The following is a 16,892-nucleotide window of genomic DNA, read 5'->3' as shown; positions in this document are numbered from 1 at the left end:
ACTGGTGTAACGATGTAATCAATACAATCCTTATTTAAAGCATCAAGTTACTTTTGATTGCTTCCATTTCAGCTTCATTTTTTAAATTGTATGAGATTCAACTAGAATTTGATTATTCATAAACATTTAAAGCAGCAACTAAACTAAGGTTTTAAGTTGGGTTAGGTGGACATATTTTACAGTGTAGAAATACACAAAATTACACATTTACACAAAACTGTGACTGACGGTTGTGTTGAGATTATCGAGAGGCAGTGATGCCAAACGAACCCGAACCCTGACCATATAGACGTATCTCTACGAATGACCAACACTGAGTCAGATGTGGAAGAGAATCAGCTTTTGTTGATGGTTTAATAAATGAGGCTGTTGTTGTGCTGGTGTGTGTGTGAGATCAGTGTGTCCAGCTTCTGTCTTCAGTATAAACCTCTGATTCTCCAGCTGTGCAGGACTGAAGGGTTTGTGGCTTCGCAGGATCCGCCCTTCTGCACGCAACGCCTGGGAACCAGTCCAGGACTGGGATTTACCCGCCCGGCTCTGGGAACCCTGGAGAACCGTCTCAAACACAGACAGCCTGCAGACACTCTCAGATCCATTCATGACATATTAGCCCGTTCCTTCGAGCCTGAAATCATTCATTTTGTAGATGAGAAACACTTTCAAACATTTCAGAGATTCACCTGGACAAAAAACACTGTTTGGATTTAAATAAACAGACACCTCAGATAATTATTGGAAAATTATCGCAGTGATTTATATGTGTCTGGCATGTTCTGGCTTTTAACCCCAACTGATACAGTGTGCAGCTTTTCATTTCTTAAACATCCATGTATGAAGATGAAGCCCATGGCTTTATTCCAATGCCAAGGTTCATGGGGTTCAAATTGTGAAGAATGATTTGGGAGCCGAGGAATCATTTTCACCGGAGTCGTGACTTTAAACTCACTGAAAGTCTGTGCTGGAGAATTTAGAGAGCGGCTGCAGGGTTAATGAATTGATGATGGAAATAAATGTTGTGATGTTGCATAAGGTTGTCTAAACGGCAGGGCCGTGCACAGACCTTTTGAGGGGCATGTGCTGAAACTGAAAAAGGGCACCCCCCCCCTCCCTTTTTTTTATTTCAAGATTATTTTGTAAGCCTACATAAAATGAAGAAATGGTCACATCTTCATGACAAATTCAATAACACAAAATAGTCTCAAAAGCTTTAGATTTATTCATGATTAATAACAACCATAATAATAATATAGATAATATAGATAAACAGGGTTTTAAGGGCTTCTTTAAACCTAATTACAACAGCAACCTTCTGTGAGCCAGCAATGAAAAAAAAAAAAAAATAGTGTGAAAAGTACAGTTGCAGTGAAAAGCATTTCTTAAAGATCACGTGACACTGAAGAGTACTGGACTGGAGTAATGATGCTGAAAATGCAGCTTTGATCACAGAAATAAATTAAATTTTAAAATATATTAAAATAGAAAACAGTTATTTTAAATTGTAAAATTATTTCACAATATTACTGTTTTTGCTGTATTTTGGATCAAATAAATTAAGCCTTGGAATGAATTAAATCATGAATTACATTCCGCATGATAAAATATAAAGATTTTCTGTAATCTGTAATCAGTGATCTTCTGTAACGTTTTTTTTTTTAGTTACTACTACAACATTACTGTAGTAAAACCATGTTTTACTACATTTTATACATGTGAGGACTAGAGTATAGAATACTGTAGATAAAAAAAATTAGCTAGATGGCGAATACGTGCATGTTAACAGCCTTGAATTAACCATAATTTACTATTATTACCATAACATGATTAGCCTAAATGTTAATAAATTAAGTGTATCAGCAATCATAAATCAAAGAAGAAATTTCTTAGAAATATATGTTACCTAGGTGACGATGCTATTGTGGATCATCGTCGCTTTGCGTAAGTTCCCGTACGAAACAGCGCGGGGGCGCACCAGTTATGATTTTCCGATGGTAAAAACAAATTATATGTTGTTGTATTACTTATCAATATATAGTTTTTGACCAGCGAATGTGTGCAAATGTGCTTTTTTTTTTTTTTTTTTTTGTCCGTCATTAAAACGGTGCCGGCATCACATTACATTTTCATCAACTGGTTACTAGTTGTAGCTATATAAGCTGGGCGCTCATTTTTTCCTGTTGTAAAATACATTTGGCCAAAATCGCATTTTATAAAAGATAAAATGCTACTGTATGCACAGGCTATTTAAGTGTAGGCTATGACTAACGTTAGATGGCAAATGCTAGAGACCTCTCTCTCAGGCGACGTCCCACATGTCTCAGTCAGTGAGTCAGACATCAACTAAATAAAATATGAGCCTTTATAGACATAGTGTTTAGTAGTACTTATTCAGACAACAAGATATTTATTTACCCTTCGCAAAACTTCAAAAATTCAGCTGCTGTCTATACTACTGTGCGGCTGCTGTGGAACTTCAGTTGATTCAGTGAATATAGAGGGGGCGGAGTTATCAGCTTACTGACAGCTTGAGGATCGAATAAGATTTACACAAGCTCGTTTTAAGAACTTTCATTGGCTAAATATTTGTAAAACAGACAGACAGACGTAAAGGGTGACCAATAGCATTGATTTAAAAAAAAAAAAAAAAAAAAAACCTCCACCAAAAAAGGGCACTTCGGAGTGTAAGGGCAAAAAGGGCATGTGCTCTGCACAGGTTGAGCCCTACCTGTGCACGTGCCTGCTAAACGGATACACTCCGTAATCAAAACTAAACTGGCCAGGCAGTGTGTGAGTTTCCAGCAGACTCAAGTTCACAGCGGTCCAGGCTCTATTTGGCTCTCCTGAGTTAGATTTGAACAGAACAAAATCACCTACCAGCACAGAATAACCTATGAGAAATAAATATGCTTTGATACTGGAACACGTTTAGAACACGCTTGTCTGACGTGTTCCCGTGGGCCGGATCCAGACCTGATGAAACACACGTTTAGAACACGCGTGTCTGACGTGTTCCCTCGGGCCGGATCCAGACCCGATGAAACACACGTTTATAACACGCTTGTCTGACGTGTTCCCGTGGGCCGGATCCAGACCCGATGAAACACACGTTTATAACACGCTTGTCTGACGTGTTCCCGTGGGCCGGATCCAGACCTGATGAAACACACGTTTATAACACGCGTGTCTGACGTGTTCCCTCGGGCCGGATCCAGACCCGATGAAACACACGTTTATAACACGCTTGTCTGACGTGTTCCCGTGGGCCGGATCCAGACCTGATGAAACACACGTTTAGAACACGCTTGTCTGACGTGTTCCCGTGGGCCGGATCCAGACCTGATGAAACGCACGTTTAGAACACGCTTGTCTGACGTGTTCCCGTGGGCCGGATCCAGACCTGATGAAACGCACGTTTAGAACACGCTTGTCTGACGTGTTCCCGTGGGCCGGATCCAGACCCGATGAAACACACGTTTAGAACACGCGTGTCTGACGTGTTCCCGTGGGCCGGATCCAGACCCGATGAAACACACGTTTAGAACACGCTTGTCTGACGTGTTCCCGTGGGCCGGATCCAGACCTGATGAAACGCACGTTTAGAACACGCTTGTCTGACGTGTTCCCGTGGGCCGGATCCAGACCCGATGAAACACACGTTTAGAACACGCGTGTCTGACGTGTTCCCTCGGGCCGGATCCAGACCCGATGAAACACACGTTTAGAACACGCGTGTCTGACGTGTTCCCTCGGGCCGGATCCAGACCTGATGAAACACACGTTTAGAACACGCGTGTCTGACGTGTTCCCTCGGGCCGGATCCAGACCCGATGAAACACACGTTTAGAACACGCGTGTCTGACGTGTTCCCTCGGGCCGGATCCAGACCTGATGAAACACACGTTTAGTACACGCTTGTCTGACGTGTTCCCTCGGGCCGGATCCAGACCTGCTGAAATACACGTTTAGAACACGCTTGTCTGACGTGTTCCCGTGGGCCGGATCCAGACCTGATGAAACGCACGTTTAAAACACGCTTGTCTGACGTGTTCCCGTGGGCCGGATCCAGACCTGATGAAACACACGTTTAGAACACGCGTGTCTGACGTGTTCCCTCGGGCCGGATCCAGACCCGCTGAAACACACGTTTAGAACACGCTTGTCTGACGTGTTCCCGTGGGCCGGATCCAGACCTGATGAAACACACGTTTAGAACACGCTTGTCTGACGTGTTCCCGTGGGCCGGATCCAGACCTGATGAAACACACGTTTAGAACACGCTTGTCTGACGTGTTCCCGTGGGCCGGATCCAGACCTGATGAAACACACGTTTAGAACACGCTTGTCTGACGTGTTCCCGTGGGCCGGATCCAGACCTGATGAAACACACGTTTAGAACACGCTTGTCTGACGTGTTCCCGTGGGCCGGATCCAGACCCGATGAAACACACGTTTAGAACACGCTTGTCTGACGTGTTCCCGTGGGCCGGATCCAGACCCGATGAAACACACGTTTAGAACACGCTTGTCTGACGTGTTCCCGTGGGCCGGATCCAGACCTGATGAAACGCACGTTTAGAACACGCTTGTCTGACGTGTTCCCGTGGGCCGGATCCAGACCTGATGAAACGCACGTTTAGAACACGCTTGTCTGACGTGTTCCCTCGGGCCGGATCCAGACCTGATGAAACACACGTTTAGAACACGCTTGTCTGACGTGTTCCCGTGGGCCGGATCCAGACCCGATGAAACACACGTTTAGAACACGCTTGTCTGACGTGTTCCCTCGGGCCGGATCCAGACCTGATGAAACACACGTTTAGAACACGCTTGTCTGACGTGTTCCCGTGGGCCGGATCCAGACCTGATGAAACACACGTTTAGAACACGCTTGTCTGACGTGTTCCCGTGGGCCGGATCCAGACCTGATGAAACACACGTTTAGAACACGCTTGTCTGACGTGTTCCCTCCGGCCGGATCCAGGCCTGATGAAACACACGTTTAGAACACGCTTGTCTGACGTGTTCCCTCGGGCCGGATCCAGGCCTGATGAAACACACGTTTAGAACACGCTTGTCTGATGTGTTCTCGCGGGCCGGATCCAGGCCTGATGAAACACACGTTTAGAACACGCTTGTCTGACGTGTTCCCTCGGGCCGGATCCAGGCCTGATGAAACACACGTTTAGAACACGCTTGTCTGACGTGTTCCCGTGGGCCGGATCCAGACCTGATGAAACACACGTTTAGAACACGCGTGTCTGACGTGTTCCCTCGGGCCGGATCCAGGCCTGATGAAACACACGTTTAGAACACGCGTGTCTGACGTGTTCCCTCGGGCCGGATCCAGACCTGATGAAACACACGTTTAGAACACGCGTGTCTGACGTGTTCCCTCGGGCCGGATCCAGGCCTGATGAAACACACGTTTAGAACACGCTTGTCTGACGTGTTCCCTCGGGCCGGATCCAGGCCTGATGAAACACACGTTTAGAACACGCTTGTCTGACGTGTTCCCGTGGGCCGGATCCAGACCTGATGAAACACACGTTTAGAACACGCGTGTCTGACGTGTTCCCTCGGGCCGGATCCAGGCCTGATGAAACACACGTTTAGAACACGCTTGTCTGACGTGTTCCCTCGGGCCGGATCCAGACCTGATGAAACACACGTTTAGAACACGCGTGTCTGACGTGTTCCCTCGGGCCGGATCCAGGCCTGATGAAACACACGTTTATAACACGCGTGTCTGACGTGTTCCCGTGGGCCGGATCCAGGCCTGATGAAACACACGTTTAGAACACGCGTGTCTGACGTGTTCCCTCGGGCCGGATCCAGGCCTGATGAAACACACGTTTAGAACACGCTTGTCTGACGTGTTCCCGTGGGCCGGATCCAGGCCTGATGAAACACACGTTTAGAACACGCGTGTCTGACGTGTTCCCTCGGGCCGGATCCAGGCCTGATGAAACACACGTTTAGAACACGCGTGTCTGACGTGTTCCCTCGGGCCGGATCCAGGCCTGATGAAACACACGTTTAGAACACGCTTGTCTGACGTGTTCCCTCGGGCCTGATGAAACGCCTCTCTGCCGCTGCAAGCCGTTTATTTACTCAGGAAGCCAAAGCAAATTGATTCTGTGGCAGTGATAATTGTCTGTGGTGTTTGTGGGCGGTGGAGAACTAGAGAACTAAAGCACACGCCACCTTCAATGAGCGCTGTGAGAGAAACACATGTTATGTCCTGTGGGAGATGCCGTATTCATGTTTTTACTCTGTAAAGAGGAGATGTTGTGTAGTTGGGTTTCATTAACTTTAACCATTAAAGGAATGTGCTGAGAACAGATCAACGGTGGCTGATGAGGCAGTAATTAATCCAGTGGCGGTGGCTGGAATATCCGCTAATTTGCCGAGATCAAGTGATGTCACTGATCCGTATCAGCTTGGCTAATTCATGATGGCTGTTTTGGTGTTGGGTGACTTTGACCCGCTGGACTCCATCCAAAACATATCCATTTCTCTTGTTAGGACAATCTCACACATACGCTTGGGTTGTAAGTGTTTTAAAACAAACATTAATAGACAGAGTTGCAGCTGTTCTGAGGTTTGACGTCCATTATTGTGGCAGAATTTCTGATCACAATTAGCATTCGCTGATTATAATCCTCAATGAGCTGCGAGGACGGATTAGAATATCACAGACTGTCTCTCTAACTCATAAACTGAAGCTGGTGCCTTACAGATTAGAGACAAAAATAAGCCTTTCCCAAAACTAGAGAGAGAGAGAGAGAGAGAGAGAGAGAGAGAGAGAGAGAGAGAGAGAGAGAGCATGACAGCTCTATAATGACATGCACAAGTGTTCAAAACATTTAGTGTACTTAGTGTATTCACACACACACACACACACATTTGTCTTTTATCTAATTAATTGAAGAACTAACTGACAGATTATTAAAATGATCTTTAGTTGTGTGCCTGAACATGTCTCCCTGAATGTGAAGCTGCTTTGTGCCGTTATTAGTGGAAATATGATTATTTACATATAAAGCTTCAGTTATGCTTGCTGTCATATTGAAAGTGTTTTATGTTCCTGGTGCCTCATACATTTTAATCCTGTGTCTGCGGGTCAGATATCATGGAGATCTAAATATGTGCTTCTTCTAAACCATTTCTAGGATCAGAAAGTTATTTCCTAAACGTGAATTTTTACTTCATTCATTTAAACTTTTGTTTTCTAAATGTGAGAATCATTCAGAGCAGTTTGTTTCCTCTCAGTTGTATTTAAATTTCTGACAGAGGCACATTTTTTGGTTCCTCAAGCAGAAGATTAGACAATTAGAACGAATGTGAACAACAAACTGATGTGTTTGATGTCACATGACAGCAGCAGATAGAGACACACAATAGCTCATATAATGAACCGTTAGGCTCCATAACATCGAGCTTAACCTTCTGTGGCGAAGCATTCACAGCCTGCCAGCAGTCATCAATATTTAACAGCTGTTGTTCTTCTGAAAGTCTTTATAGGCTAATGTGGGTTCCTCGTTTGCACGCAAGGGCTTGGCCTCACGCCAGAGCTGTCAGACACACTGCAGACTGACAGAAGAGGATCGCGTGACAGCAGCTCTCGCTCGCCCAGCACCTCTCTCTCTCTCTCTCTCTGTGTGTGTGTGTTTCCTGTGCTGGTTGGTCAGAGAGGTTAGGGGGCGGGGCTCATTGAGGGGGCGGGGCTCAGCGCGTGTCAGTCTGTTCACTCGAGCTGCTCCACTGAACCTTTCAGGGGCAAAGAAGAAGCCAGAGAAATAACAGAGCAAAGACAGTGTAACTCACTGAAGCGTCTGATCCCAATGGCTTTGACTTCAAACTACTGTGCGAGTTTGTAAGATAGACAGTTTTTCCTCCTTGAAATATTTCAGCTTGAGTGAGATGAAGATCTCAGTGTGTTAACCCTTTAGATGCACATCAGGTTGTAAATGTTTTCTCGAGCTGAACATGACATTCTGATGACTGTAATGCTGTGACACAAACACAAGTCTGTAATAACACAATTATTACAGTCACATCAGTTGGTCAAGAACATGAAGACACTTTTATGAGGAGAACATGAAATAACATCAAATAACGGAAGAGTTTAAAGCATTTCCAAACACAATGAGCTTTTCTCTTACGTTACCATTAGAATAATGCTGCTGACAAAAACAGGAACGGAACTGAAGTTCACTGTTCACACAATGGAAAAATCATGCCAGTCACTTGTAAGAAATCAAATTTAATGTAAATGAATGTATGAATAATTTTACTGTATTCTTTCCTGTTCCAGCAGCTGCTCAGGAAAACCCTCGTGAGAAACACGTGAGCGGGAAGAAGAGCAACACGACAGACACATGTGTTCCTGAGAGCCAGCTGCTGCTAGAGGTGTGTGTGAGAGTGTGTGTGTGTGTGTGTGTGTGTGTGTAAAGGTGCACTGATGACGTCAGTAACTGTCACTCATACTGCAGAACTAGAATAGTCAGGTTCACTAGTTGATTGACTAGTTTTGTATGGTTAAACACAGAATGAGAAGCAGACTCTTATTCAGAGGAACAGTGTGTTAGAGTTAACCCTAACCAGTGAAGAGTTAACCTTAACCAGTGAAGAGTTAACCCTAACCAGTGAAGAGTTAACCCTAACCAGTGAAGAGTTAACCCTAACCAGTGAAGAGCTAACCCTAACCAGTGAAGAGCTAACCTTAACCAGTGAAGAGTTAACCTTAACCAGTGAAGAGTTAACCCTAACCAGTGACGAGCTAACCCTAACCAGTGAAGAGCTAAACCTAACCAGTGAAGAGTTAACCTTAACCAGTGAAGAGTTAACCCTAACCAGTGAAGAGCTAACCCTAACCAGTGAAGGGTTAACCCTAACCAGTGAAGAGTGTGTTGCGTGACTGGAGGAATCACAGCTTCAGTTTCCCGACTCAATCCCAGAGGAGGAGAATATTCCAGAGTTTCCGTGGAAAGACTCTGAATGGGTTTCTTTCGTGACCTTTTTGAAATGCCTTTGAAGTCTTTGTGACAATGTGAGAAAGGAGGAAAAGCCATCAGGATGTCAATAGAAACAGAGATTTTTCATGATCTGTTTTCAGGGCTGAATTTCTGTTTAAAGTCTGTGTTGTAAAACTCAGATCCGCTCCGAGCAGCAGGTGCTGTTTTCTCGAGCTCAGACACTAACCCATCATACACAATCAGAAATCACCTTTACACACTCACTGGATGAACAAATTAATGAATGAACAAAATAAACAATGAATGAGTGAATGAACGAACGAATGAACATGTTGTGTTTCAGTGTCTTGCTGGTTTTGCTCTGGTCGTCAGCAGTGACGGGATGGTCTTCTACGCATCATCTACCATCGTCGACTACCTGGGCTTCCACCAGGTGAGATCAGAACAACACACACACACACACACACACACACACACACACACACACACAAGACATCACAGCAGAACATCACACACACACACACACACACACACACACACACACACACACACACACACACACACACATACACACAACATCACATCAGAACATCACACACACACACACACACACACACACACACACACACGACATCACAGCAGAACATCTCACACACACACACACACACACACACACACACACACACACACACGACATCACAGCAGAACATCACACACACACACACACACACACACACACACACACACACACACACACACACACGACATCACAGCAGAACATCACACACACAACACACACACACACACACACACACACACACGACATCACAGCAGAACATCACACACACACACCCGACATCACAGTAGAACCTCACACACACACACACACACACACACACACACACACACACACACACACAGACACACACACGACATCACAGCAGAACATCACACACACAACACACACACACACACACACACACACACACGACATCACAGCAGAACATCACACACACACACCCGACATCACAGTAGAACCTCACACACACACACACACACACACACACACACACACACACACACACACACACACACACACACGACATCACAGCAGAACATCACACACACAACACACACACACACACACACACACACACACGACATCACAGCAGAACATCACACACACACACCCGACATCACAGTAGAACCTCACACACACACACACACACACACACACACACACACACACACACACACACACACACACACGACATCACAGCAGAACATCTCACACACACACACACACACACACACACACACACACACACACACACACACACACACACACACACACACACACACACACGACATCACAGCAGAACATCTCACACACACACACACACACACACACACACACACACACGACATCACAGCAGAACATCTCACACACACACACACACACACACACACACACACACACACACACACACACACACACACACGACATCACAGCAGAACATCACACACACACACACACACACACACACAACTATCCTCTGAGGAACGGCGGGTTATTTTCCGCTGTTAGCGGCGGATCTCACGCGGTCAGTCTCGCTGCTTTACAAGGCAAATGTTCAGACAGCTTTGCGTGCCTGTCGTATGAAAAGTATGGGGCAAGTTTCACTATTATAGAAAGAATCTGTCATTTCTAACAAAAGAAAAGGAAGAATTAAGCATGCAGGCTTATTTTGGGAATGCTGGGATCTGGTGCGTTAGGCAGTCGATGTCACGCGACGTTTAACACTTCCTGACCGCGAGGGAAAATCCAGAAGATCCAGGAATCTGAGGCGTCTGACCACAATAAAGCTACAGATTCCACTGTAAAAGGCCAATGTTTACATATAGTGTAAAAATATGTGCGTGTATATATATATATATATATATATTTGTATATAAAAGTATAGTATTGATATTTCCATATTTCTAAAAGTCTAACATTCAAATTTATGATTAGGCTTGAAAAAATTTTCACTTTTGAGACCAATTGTCTATATATATATATAAAAAATAAGGCAGAATATGGTCAAGCCCTTGTTGACGGCGTCTCTTTCTCTCCTCAGACGGATGTGATGCATCAGAACGTGTTTGATTACATTCACGTGGACGACCGGCAGGAGTTCAGACGGCAGCTGCACTGGGCCATGAACCCTTCGACCCAAAGCCCGGATCAGCAGTTCCCCAGCGGCACGGGTGTGAGAACACGCTTCACACGCATCACACGCTTCACACGCATCACACGCATCACACGCATCACACGCTACACACGCATCACACGCATCACACGCATCACACGCATCACACGCTTCACACGCATCACACGCTTCACACGCTTCACACGCATCACACGCTACACACGCATCACACGCATCACACGCATCACACGCATCACACGCTTCACACGCATCACACGCATCACACGCTTCACACGCATCACACGCTTCACACGCATCACACGCTTCACACGCATCACTATCACACGCATCACACGCTTCACACATATCACACGCATCACTATCACATGCTACACAAGCTTCACGCATCACACGCTACACAACCTTCACACGCATCACTATCACACGCATCACACGCTTCACACATATCACACGCATCACTATCACACGCATCACACGCTTCACACGCATCACTATCACACGCATCACACGCTTCACACATATCACACGCATCACTATCACATGCTACACAAGCTTCACGCATCACACGCTACACAACCTTCACACGCATCACACGCTTCACACATATCACACGCATCACTATCACATGCTACACAAGCTTCACACGCATCACTATCACACGCATCACACGCTTCACACATATCACACGCATCACTATCACACGCATCACACGCTTCACACCCATCACTATCACACGCATCACACGCTTCACACATATCACACGCTACACACGCATCACACGCATCACACGCTACACACGCATCACACGCTTCACACATATCACACGCTTCACACGCATCACACGTCTCACGCGCTTCACACATATCACACGCTTCACATGCTTCACACACAGCACACACTTCACATGCCTCACGCGCTTCACACGCATTACACGCTAAACACGCTTCACATGCAGCACACGCTTCACACGCTACACAAGCTTCACACGCATCACTATCACACGCTACACAAGCTTCACACGCATCACACGCTTCACACATATCACATGCTAAACACGCTTCACACGCTACACAAGATTCACACGCATCACTATCACACGCTACACAAGCTTCACACACATCACACGCATCACACGCTTCACACATATCACACGCTTCACACGCATCACACGCATCACACGCTTCACACATATCACACGCTTCACACGCATCACACGTCTCACGCGCTTCACACACAGCACACACTTCACATGCCTCACGCGCATCACACGCTTCACATACATCACACGCTAAACACGCTTCACATGCAGCATTACACGCTAAACACGCTTCACATGCAGCACACGCTTCACACGCTACACAAGCTTCACACGCATCACTATCACACGCTACACAAGCTTCACACGCATCACACGCTACACAAGCTTCACACGCATCACTATCACACGCATCACACGCTACACAAGCTTCACACGCATCACACGCATCACACATATCACACGCTTCACACGTATCACACGCATCACGCGCTTCACACATATCACACGCTAAACACGCATCACACGCTTCACATGCAGCACACACTTCACATGCAGCACACGCTTCACTTGCAGCACACGCTAAACACGCTTCACATGCAGCACACGCTTCACACGCATTACACGCTAAACACGCCTCACGCGCATCACACGCTTCACATGCAGCACACGCTAAACACGCTTCACATGCAGCACACGCTTCACACGCATTACACGCTAAACACGCCTCACACGCAGCACATGCTTCACACGCATTACACGCTTCACATGCGCCACACGCGTGTAAATGACTGGAGCCAGACAGTGCTGATGTTCCGCCGCTCATGTTTGTCTTGTAGGTGAAGATTTTGTGGTCAGCTCGTTGTTTGAGTCCGAGGAGGCGGGTGGCGTTGCTCCAGAGTTCTCCTGCTTCCTGAACCGATGTTTTATCCTGCGAGTTCGCTGCTTACTGGACAGCACGTCTGGATTTCTGGTGAGAGATTCCTTCAGTTTAGAGGCCACAGATAAATGAATCTGTGTGACTCACATGTGATCATAACCCTCGACTGAACAATGACTTCTTCTAGATAGTTTTCCATGAGATTTTTTCTTAAATTATTCCATTGAGAGAAAAAAATCCAAACCATGTTTATGTTTTGACTGCAGGTCTCGAGTCTCCGCGTGTGATTTGGCTTTGTGTCCTTTAGGAGTGTTTGCTGCACATAAACAGGGTTGATTCATAAGAAGGTTGTAGTTAGACAGATGCTTGTGACGTTCATCTCAGAAGACGTTACCACACCCATATCACTCTGTAGCCCAGCACTGGGTTCCCACTGAAGCTTAGCAGGGTTGAGTCTGGTCAGTACCTTGATGGGAGACTCCTGGGAAAACCAGGTCGCTGCTGGAGGAGGTGTTAGTGAGGCCAGTAGGGGGTGCTGTGGTCTGTGTGGGTCCTAACACCCCAGTGTAGTGATGGGGACACTACACTGAAACACTGTCCTTGGGAAGAAACAGAGACTCTCTGTGGTCATTAAATCCCCATGGCACTTCTCGTAAAGAGTCATGGTGTAACTGGCCACATTCCCTCCATCGGCCCTAACCAGTCATGGCCTCCTGATCCTCCCCATCCACTGTGTGTGTGAGAGAGAGAGAGAGAGAGAGAGAGTGTGTGTGTAACACCGCTCATAACCTGTGCTCAGACCTGAAGTGTGTGTGCTTGCAGACGATGCAGTTCCAGGGCCGACTGAAGTTCCTCCAGGGCCAGAGGAGGAGGACGGTGTCGGGGGCGAGTCTCCCTCCTCAGCTGGGGCTGTTCTGTGTGGCCGTGCCCCTCGTGCCCCTCCTGCCCTCCAGCGCCGAGGCGAAGATGAAGACCAGCCTGATGAAGGGCAAACACAAGAACCCTGTTCTCTCCTCGCTAGATCACACGTAAGACTCTTTCCTTACGCTCTGGGTTGTAGAAACGGTCACTGTTACTGTTAGTGCTGCAGAAATGTACATGCTTTTTAATCACCTGTTGAAGTTTAGTGACAGTGCAAACCCTGATCCTGCTGAACTGAACTCAATAATGAATCTGTTCTTTAGAGCTGCTTTACAGATTAAATTTAATGTCTCATAATTGATGAATTTTGCAACACTGTTATTTTCCCGTTTATCACTGTGAAGCGCTATAGAAATAAAGACTTGACTTGACCTAGACACTTTCCCTTAATGAGACTGCCTACAATTTGGAGAACATAATAGTTGTTATAATTACTTTATTTTGGGACCAAATGTTATATTGCACAAATGTAGGAATGATGGAGTTTAGATGGAACAGTTTCTCCCATGAATGTGATTGAGGGAACTTGACGCATTTTCCTTTACAGATGTGATTCGCCACTGACAGATTAGCAGGATCTTCTCTTTTCCGGTCCATCCACATCGACTCTTTAGGGTTCAGGATTTTAGAGCTTTAAGTTTGTTTCTTTTCAGCCATTTAGATGGAATTTCATCTTTATTTGTCCTGCTAAATCCCCCAGTTCGCAGATAGTGGGACATTTTCAGCCTGATAACTCAAGAGGTTCATGGTTGTGGTTAGTGCTGATTCATCCCTCTATATGTGTGTGTGTGTGTGTGTGTGTGTGTTTGTCTCCGGCAGTGACAGAGACGATCCTCTCAGACGGTCACACATGATCCCCTCCAAAGACAACATGAAGTGCCGGATTGATGCTCAGTACGGGCCGGACGAGCCTCTGAACTTCTGCAAGTCTGTGTCGAGTGTCCCGAAGCTCCAGAACCTGGACTGTGGCGTGTGGCCCGTGAGAAGCTCCTCGGCCCGCTCGGGTCACGGGCTCGAGCTTGCCGTGAGGAAACACACACACTACGGGAAACCGTATCGCCCAGGGCCCGGATACTACAGCACCAGGGCCGAGGCGTTCGTGCCAAAGACGTACGGGAGCGTCTCACACAACGACTACGACCCAAGACGTACGGGAGCGTCTCACACAACGACTACGACCCAGACGCCATCAAGAGCGAGAGCTTCTGCTACGCCGGTCCCGGCGAGGGCTTCGACACACACCTGGTGCCGGAGCCGCCCATAAAGGTGGAGCAGGACTCGGACTCGGAGAACGGCTGTGATGTGTTCGGGCGATACGCGTGCGGCTTCGAGATCGTGCCGATGAAAGCAGAGTCGGTGTATGGCGAGGTGTTCTCCTGTCAGCGGATGAAGGGAACGCCGTACGGGAGCCCGTATCCCAGCTCTTACGGTGGACCGGCTCGGCCTCTGAAGTGTGTGCTGAACAGAGACTCGCTGAACACACACGGGCCGCTGAACACACACGGGCCCGACGCCTGCGCTGACGACTACAGAGGGTTCATGCAGCACGACTATAAGGCAGCCTACGAGTTCAAAGGGCCCGGGCTCCTTCAGGCCATCAAGCAGGAGCCGATGGATCCTCCACACTGGAACACGATGAGCAACTGTGTGATGAGCAGCGCAAACAAGACCAACCCGTACGCCTTCATGCAGTAACGCTTCATTAGCTAACCCAACCCTAACCCTAACCCAACCCATACGCCTTCATGCAGGAGCGCTTCATTAGCTAACCCAACCCAACCCGTACGCCTTCATGCAGTAGCGCTTCATTAGCTAACCCAACCCTAACCCTAACCCAACCCGTACGCCTTCATGCAGTAGCGCTTCATTAGCTAACCCAACCCAACCCGTACGCCTTCATGCAGTAGCGCTTCATTAGCTAACCCAACCCTAACCCTAACCCAACCCGTACACCTTCATGCAGGAGCACTTCATTAGCTAACCCAACCCTAACCCTAACCCAACCCGTACACCTTCATGCAGGAGCACTTCATTAGCTAACCCAACCCTAACCCTAACCCAACCCGTACGCCTTCATGCAGCAGCACTTCATTAGCTAACCCAACCCTAACCCAACCCGTACACCTTCATGCAGTGGCGCTTCATTAGCTAACCCAACCCTAACCCTAACCCAACCCGTACACCTTCATGCAGGAGCACTTCATTAGCTAACCCAACCCTAACCCTAACCCAACCCGTACACCTTCATGCAGGAGCACTTCATTAGCTAACCCAACCCTAACCCTAACTCAACCCGTACACCTTCATGCAGTGGCGCTTCATTAGCTAACCCAACCCTAACCCTAACCCAACCCGTATGCCTTCATGCTGGAGCGCTTCATTAGCTAACCCTAACCCAACCCAACCCGTACGCCTTCATGCAGCAGCGCTTCATTAGCTAACCCAACCCTAACCTTAACCCTGACCCAACCCAATCTTGTATCAAGATTAAGTGGGTTTGTACTTAAAACAAGAACTAATATCTGCCAATGGTCTCAGAATAAAGCAATAAGCCCCACAGCTAAGGGGCGTTGTTCTAAATCCACTGTAAATCACGGCTTCAAGGGGCTGATTGCTTTTATAAAATGGTTACTCCATAAAAATATTCATTTTAAATTTTTATTTTAGTCATAAAATAAACACCAGCAACAAAAAATATAACATTATAACACATGTATTACTCTGCCAAGCAACACATGCAGCAACAAAGCATCACAAACGGCAGTTGCGCAGTAACACTATTGTGATGCGCTCACAGGTGTGTGTGTGTTTGCTGAGTCATTTACAACGGCTTCCAATGCGGCTCAATCAGAATCAAGGACCGGACT

The 16,892-nt window shown here is 46.9% G+C and overlaps 1 protein-coding gene across 1 annotated transcript in view; it reads left to right on the top strand.

Annotated features, from left to right (window-relative positions):
- Positions 1 to 16,014, top strand: part of ahrra (aryl-hydrocarbon receptor repressor a) — a 41,450-nt gene extending 25,436 nt beyond the window's left edge. Inside the window, 7 exon segments of the mRNA XM_079862456.1 lie at positions 8,315 to 8,409; positions 9,319 to 9,408; positions 11,096 to 11,225; positions 13,064 to 13,197; positions 13,927 to 14,132; positions 14,845 to 15,166; positions 15,169 to 16,014. Of these exon segments, the coding sequence (XP_079718582.1) occupies positions 8,315 to 8,409; positions 9,319 to 9,408; positions 11,096 to 11,225; positions 13,064 to 13,197; positions 13,927 to 14,132; positions 14,845 to 15,166; positions 15,169 to 15,720 (1,529 nt within the window). The 3' untranslated portion in view covers positions 15,721 to 16,014.
- The last annotated feature ends 878 nt before the right edge of the window (positions 16,015 to 16,892 follow it).

This window comes from Squalius cephalus (genome assembly GCF_949319135.1).
Source record: "Squalius cephalus genome assembly, chromosome: 25".
Lineage (NCBI taxonomy): Eukaryota > Metazoa > Chordata > Actinopteri > Cypriniformes > Leuciscidae > Squalius > Squalius cephalus.
This window is presented reverse-complemented; position numbering and strand designations above follow the sequence as displayed.